Source organism: Phaethon lepturus, unplaced genomic scaffold, assembly GCF_000687285.1.
Source record: "Phaethon lepturus isolate BGI_N335 unplaced genomic scaffold, ASM68728v1 Scaffold56451, whole genome shotgun sequence".
NCBI classification, from domain to species: domain Eukaryota; kingdom Metazoa; phylum Chordata; class Aves; order Phaethontiformes; family Phaethontidae; genus Phaethon; species Phaethon lepturus.
Window position 1 is genome coordinate 2,443 of NW_010519515.1, and position 6,171 is coordinate 8,613.

Genomic DNA, 6,171 nt, shown 5'->3' on the forward strand with positions numbered 1-6,171 from the left:
ACCACAAGGCTGCTCTCAACTCCATTTCCATGCCCAGCACTCACGGCATGAAGCCTGAGGCAGCCCAGCAAGTTGTCTCCTTGGTTCCTGCAAACTACACCAGGCTCAGAGGAGTAACTGCAAAGCCCTGTTGATAGGTGCACCACGATTCACAGAGGACCCTTCTGAGCAGGCTTGCAGAAGGCCAAACTACACCTTCTGCAAAGACTAACACAGGATCCAAGGCAGCACTCAGCCACATTTACCATGAAGCCATCCTTGCTCTTCATTCCTTTTGCCTATTTAATAAATGTGAATCAAATCAGAGGCTGAAATAAACAATGAAAGTCACCTCACCCACTGCAGGGTAGATCCACCATGCACCAGATGAGGCAAAAATGGCATGGAATGACAGAAGGAAATCACGTACTTCAAGACGATCAAAATTCAGCTCCTTCATAATATGTATTGCCTATGCCATCAACATCTGAACACTGGAATTTCCCACAACCACTGGAGTTTACAATTTTAATACCTGTATTTTAGACCCAATTATTTGTTTTGCCTGTACATGCTCTCTGCAGTTTCTGTGGAGATGAACACACAGAAGCAGCAATCACCTGCATCCACTGCAACTGTGTGCTAATGAGCGGCATTATATTTACAAGTTTTCACTACACAATCCAAAATGGCTAATCATTTATGAACATACTTTACCAGGAAGTCAGTCCTTCATAAAGACTGTTTTCATTTATTTTCAGAGCTGTAATTTGTATGCTGATGTATCACATACGGGCACATTAACAAAATCAGATGAGTGGAAGAAAAACTGATTGATATTTTACCAGCTGAACTTTCACATATACAGACATCGTAAGTCTGACCTGCCAACTACAAGAAGCCTTACCATAAGGGTATTTTGTGTCCAATCTATGTGCTGCTGTTCTTGTCCAGGGTAGTACATCATCGCTGCAGCCATTAGGCATCCCATTGTATCCAATTCCAACAATCTTGTTTTCTGAATTTACAATGCAGGCACCAACCTAAATAAAATCAGATTTATATAGTACTAACAGCAGGCAAAATGATATATCGACAAGAAAGAGGAGACCTGAAAAGTCAGTCCTACAATTTTCATTTAAGAGATACAAGCTTCACTTAATATTAAGTCACATCATCCAGTGAGCAAGGCTACAATTGTACCTAAGTGGTGGAGCTGTAAAATAAACCAGGACAGATGCAACCCTGCTACCCTTCTGGTCGTGCAGTCCACATACCAGCCTGCCAGCACTTCCTTGTCCGACTAGGAAGTGAACCTAGTTCAGGGAACAGAACCGGCACTGAACTAACCCTACTAAATATTAGTTTTCTGTCAGTTCAACTCCCCAAACTAGCTTTTCCCACAGCAGTATGAGTAGCAGCAGCAAAAGAAGTAGTATGGAAGATGGAACAGAAATGCAGTAGTGTTGACCTAGGCAGAGATAGGCTCACAGACCTTTGTGGCTTGTTTACACAAATGTGCACCAAAATACCAGACCTTTTAACTCCCACCCTTTATTACTTCAATCCAAGTCCACACAAGGACTCTTCTTATATAATGATGAAGTGTCACATTTTTATGTTTTCTGTCTATATTTTAGATGTATTGAAATTTAGTTCATGCAATGTGCTTTATCAGCCAGCGCCAGTAACAAAAATTTAACCCTAAGTGAATAACTGTCGGAGAACTAAGAGCCACAACATACAGAAGACAGCGAGTAATTGAGCAGACTGTTAACATGCATTTACTCTATGGCTTTCCTTTGATTTGCTTCCTGGACTTTTTCACAGAAAGGAAGACTAACAGGATGACTGGGGTCCTGCAGAACAGCATGTTTCAGGAGATGTATCAATCGCCTCAAACCAATATTCAACAGAGGCACATGAAAGAAGCAAAGAATGGGGACACACAGTGAAGCAGAGGCGGAAGGAGAACCTGAGGGAGGAACCAAACTAGAAGAAAACTCCAGTCAATCCAAGAACAAACAAAAGGGAATTTTTATACTCTTACAGGTGAGGAAAAGGAATTTGTAAAATGCTGTGTCTTAAAAAATTACATTCTAAAACTTAAAGTAGTTATATCCTCCTCTAACAGTAACTATATTTACTGGAAAAAGGAGAGAAAATGCACGTTATTTTAACCTCTAGATGAAAAGAAGATTTACAAAACTCCACGCCACAGATGTACACACAGAATTATACACAAGGTCAGGCCCTGTAAGAGAATTTCTGTAACAAAAGGTGCTGACCATGTTAAAAAACGAATAGTTATATACCAAAATAACTTTTAGTAAGAAATTCCTGAAAGTGCTACATGTGCATCTGATGCAATGTGCAATATAGATTAGGTTATGTTATTCTTATATGTTGCCTTCTTACCTGAGAACTTGGATCCTTGCTTCTTTGTGCTGACAAAAAAGCTACTGCCATAAAATATTCAGGCCATTCCAAATAATCTTCTCGTTTTTTGCAGGATGCTTCATTGCCAAACCTATAGTTCATGGAAAAAAACAGCCATCAGCAAACAACACATAGCTAGAGTTATTACAGATTGTATTCTTTTAATGTGCACAAGTTTAAAGTAATAAGGATCAGAATCTGTCTAAGACCACCACACATTCACTAATATTTTAACAGTAAAACCATCAGTGTTATGTGCTTTCCAGGAACTTATATATGCTGCACTGCTTTTCAGGGGAAATGCACCCAAGCAGGGTTGCAAATTTCAGTTTTAGATAAGAAGGCTGAGCTATTCAGAGCACTGGGCTATTCAAAGACAGAGCAATTTATCCTTTATAGATAACAGCTTGTATATTTCTAAGATTCAGGTATATCATGTACTGGCATTCTTTCCACCCAAACAACATAATCTTCTTTAAGATGACTGTGCTAACTGCAAGCCTCTTATTTTGTACTTCTGACTACGACAAGTGCTCACTAGATTTCTATATGGTAGCTTCCTGTGCCATCATTCATTTCTGCCCACACAGTTATTGCCATGAGTCTGCCTCTCGTTACAAAACTTACTAGGAAAAATCTGAGGCTGTAATCCATTCTGACAGTCCCCTGCTAAGTTTCTCTTGAGATTACGTCCCATGAAAGCCTTCCAAAAACCAAAAGCAGATGAGTTCAAGAACTTCTCCCTTATATATAATGTATAAAAACGGCACAAAAGATTGTTTCTTTCCCTGCACTGGGGAGTTTATTTGGGGGAAAGAGGTAGGAAAAAAAAAGGTGATGCATCATTATCTCTTGCCTGCTTATCATTGAAAGACTGCTCGGACAGCGTTATGACACAACAGGGGAATTTCTGTGCTTTTCAGCTCAAAGAGAGGAAAGACAGACATCTCTCTCTCTGCCCCCTCTTCCCCTACCCCACCATATTTAAACTTTGCAGATTTCAAGGAAAAGATAAAATTCAAAGCAATTTCCCCAAACACTCACCTATCGTTGCTACACTTGAAAACCAAAACAATGGAACATCTCAAATACTATAATTAGCCTATCAAAATACAAGGGGCACAACAGTACTTTTCTTCTTGAGCTCCTCTTACCAAGGACAACAGCTTAAGACTGAAATGCCCTTCTAGCAATGTACAGCCACGCAGAAAAATACATCACAGGTAACTGCAAGCAGCAAGACATCTCCTAGCAACTCTATTACCAGTTCTTTCTGAAGACAAACATTACAAGACAAGTATTTTGTTAATTATTATTTTTATAACCAAAACCATAAAATAGCATATATTAGAGGCTTGCAGTTAGCTTGTCATAAAGCCGTTACATTATCTGAGTGAAGACAATGCCAGCACATGATAAAATTATACTTTAGGGTATAACTACAGGGTGCAATTTACCAAAGATAAATTGCTGGTTTTGAATAGTTCATATATGGCACATTACAAGTTAGCAATTTTGGCTTGCTCTTGGAATGAATAAGGATCATTTTTAAGGCCATTGTCTCAATGTAAGGAGGGAGAAACATACATTCTTGGTGTAACCAGTACACCTCTCTCACACCTTGACAACATTGCCCAGAACTGTCAATTGTCAAAGCAAACACAAAAGTCAAGTATTTGATTCTGAGAGTGCCCGAACTGGCTTGAATCATCATACTAAAGGGTTGGGGCTGTATCCTACTAACAAAGAAAAGTGTTCAGAGAATTGTTCAAAGAAGCAGCTCATAGCAGAAAGAAGAAATTAAAGACATGCCCTCACACATCTCCATGCCAGACCGAACTTTGGCAGGTTAACTGAAACGCCAAGAAAGTGCTTCAGCTAATTTGAGCGATTATTTAAAATATCTCACAAAAGCATATCTACAAAATCCAAAACACCATCGAAGTTCAAATGATCCTTTTAATACATTCCTGACTACATGACATTTGCAGTGATGTCTTCAAAGAAGCATGTGACACACAATGCAGAATTACACTGAATAAAACACTCTGGGGAAAGGGCTCCAGAAAGACAATAGTACTCTGAAATAAAAGATCATGAGATCTCCTTTTGTTAAATTATGCCCTAGCAACCCTATTTATTCAAAACACAACAAAAGCTACTATTCACTTTTCTCATAAATACAGAACTGTATGTAAGTGGAGGTCCCTTAAAGTACCAACTACACAGGGAGAGAAGCACATCTGAAAAATGAGCAGAAGGCTTACATCAAACATTAAAAAAAAAAAAAATCAAACCCTTACTCAATTACTTCTACTTAACATCACCATGTTTGGTGAGGTAATTCCCTCAACTCAATGCACAGGAACACAAGAATGTGAAATGGGTATAAAACACTTAGTTTCTGATTAAGCAGAAGTCAAGGCCATAGCTAGCAGTCAAGCACACACAGGAAAATTAAGTTTGATGGATTTGGGGCAGCTCATCATCTTCCTCACACTCATTTCTAAGTTCTAGAATTGCATGAATGAAAGCTACTCTAGAAAATGTTATAGCTAGCTGTAAAATAAGCAATTAAGGCTTATCCTTGTGATAATTCATGAGAACTTATGAATAAAAATAACGGGAACTGAAAGCCACAAAGATAACACTGTTCAAGAAGAAAGGGGAAAAAATATCCTTAAATTCTAGAGTGATTAGTAGTCTTTAGAAAAGTCTGCGTAAACACTATTTCAAAGGAAAATTGAGAAAAAAATTCTGCAATTAGAGGTCAACGCCTCCATTCTCAGTTCTTTTTCACCCATCTAGGCTTTAAGTAAGCTGCATCTGAAAAAGGAAGAAATTTCATTCAGCTGTTAAAAAAAAGTCTATTTTAATGAAAAATTTAGTTGAAAATCCTAAAACAGAATACATCACCTCAAATCTTTTCATAGGACAATGATGGCCAATTACACAACGATATAGTACAACTGGAGAACTGGTGGGTATGACTTTTTTCCCTTCTCCCCCTTTTTAAAGTTTTTCCTCTGCTTTCTTATCTCTGATGTCATGTGCACTACGTTCCAACAGTATTGCAGTTTTGTTACCCAGTATCAAGTACTCAAGATCAACTGAGTATTTTGTCACTCAACTCACAGAATTTAACATAAAAAAAGAGCTAAAGTGTGTATTAAAAATAAAGATTAAACATCTTCAGCAATGCTCATGTTCCCCAAAAGCCAAACAAGGTATGTGTTCTTGATGACTTTTAATACCAGCTTCTTCTTTAATTCTCCTAATTTTGTTTATGATCACTATTATATCAAATTAAATGCGGCACTTCATTTACTTGAGGCTTGTCATCCTTCCCTTCATGTAAGTACCGAGACTGAAAGAGAGATGGAGAGAAAAATCAACCGTTCTTACAGAAAAATTATACTCTATGCATTGAAAATTAACTATATTCAAATTCTTCCTGAGAGATAACCCACCAAACCTGTAAATATAAACACTGTAGAAATACTGAGCCCCAATTGAGCAGTACAAGAATATTTCCCTTCATTGAACGTATTTCACTTTTACAGCATCACTGCTTTGACTTTAATTAATTGCATATCGCTCATGCCGGTCACTATTTCAGGAAATAACGAATACATGATACCCTACCTGCTCTTTTTTCCTACCCCAATGATTACAAAAAAATTAAATAGCACAGGCCATACCCTCACGACGAGGCCTTCCGAGGCTTGCCCACCCCGCGTCCCCGACACAGGG

General features: G+C 38.3%; 1 protein-coding gene across 1 annotated transcript; it reads right to left on the minus strand.

The window, feature by feature from the left end:
- Nucleotides 1–886: 886 nt before the first annotated feature.
- LOC104628464 (deoxycytidylate deaminase-like) lies at nucleotides 887–3,976 on the minus strand (the record flags this gene model as incomplete). Its single annotated transcript, XM_010297052.1, has 3 exons — nucleotides 3,876–3,976; nucleotides 2,398–2,509; nucleotides 887–1,022 (listed from the first exon to the last, which is right to left on the minus strand). Coding segments are annotated over exons 1-3 (349 nt in total), but the record flags the coding sequence as incomplete, so codon positions are not given.
- Between the last annotated feature and the right edge of the window lie 2,195 nt (nucleotides 3,977–6,171).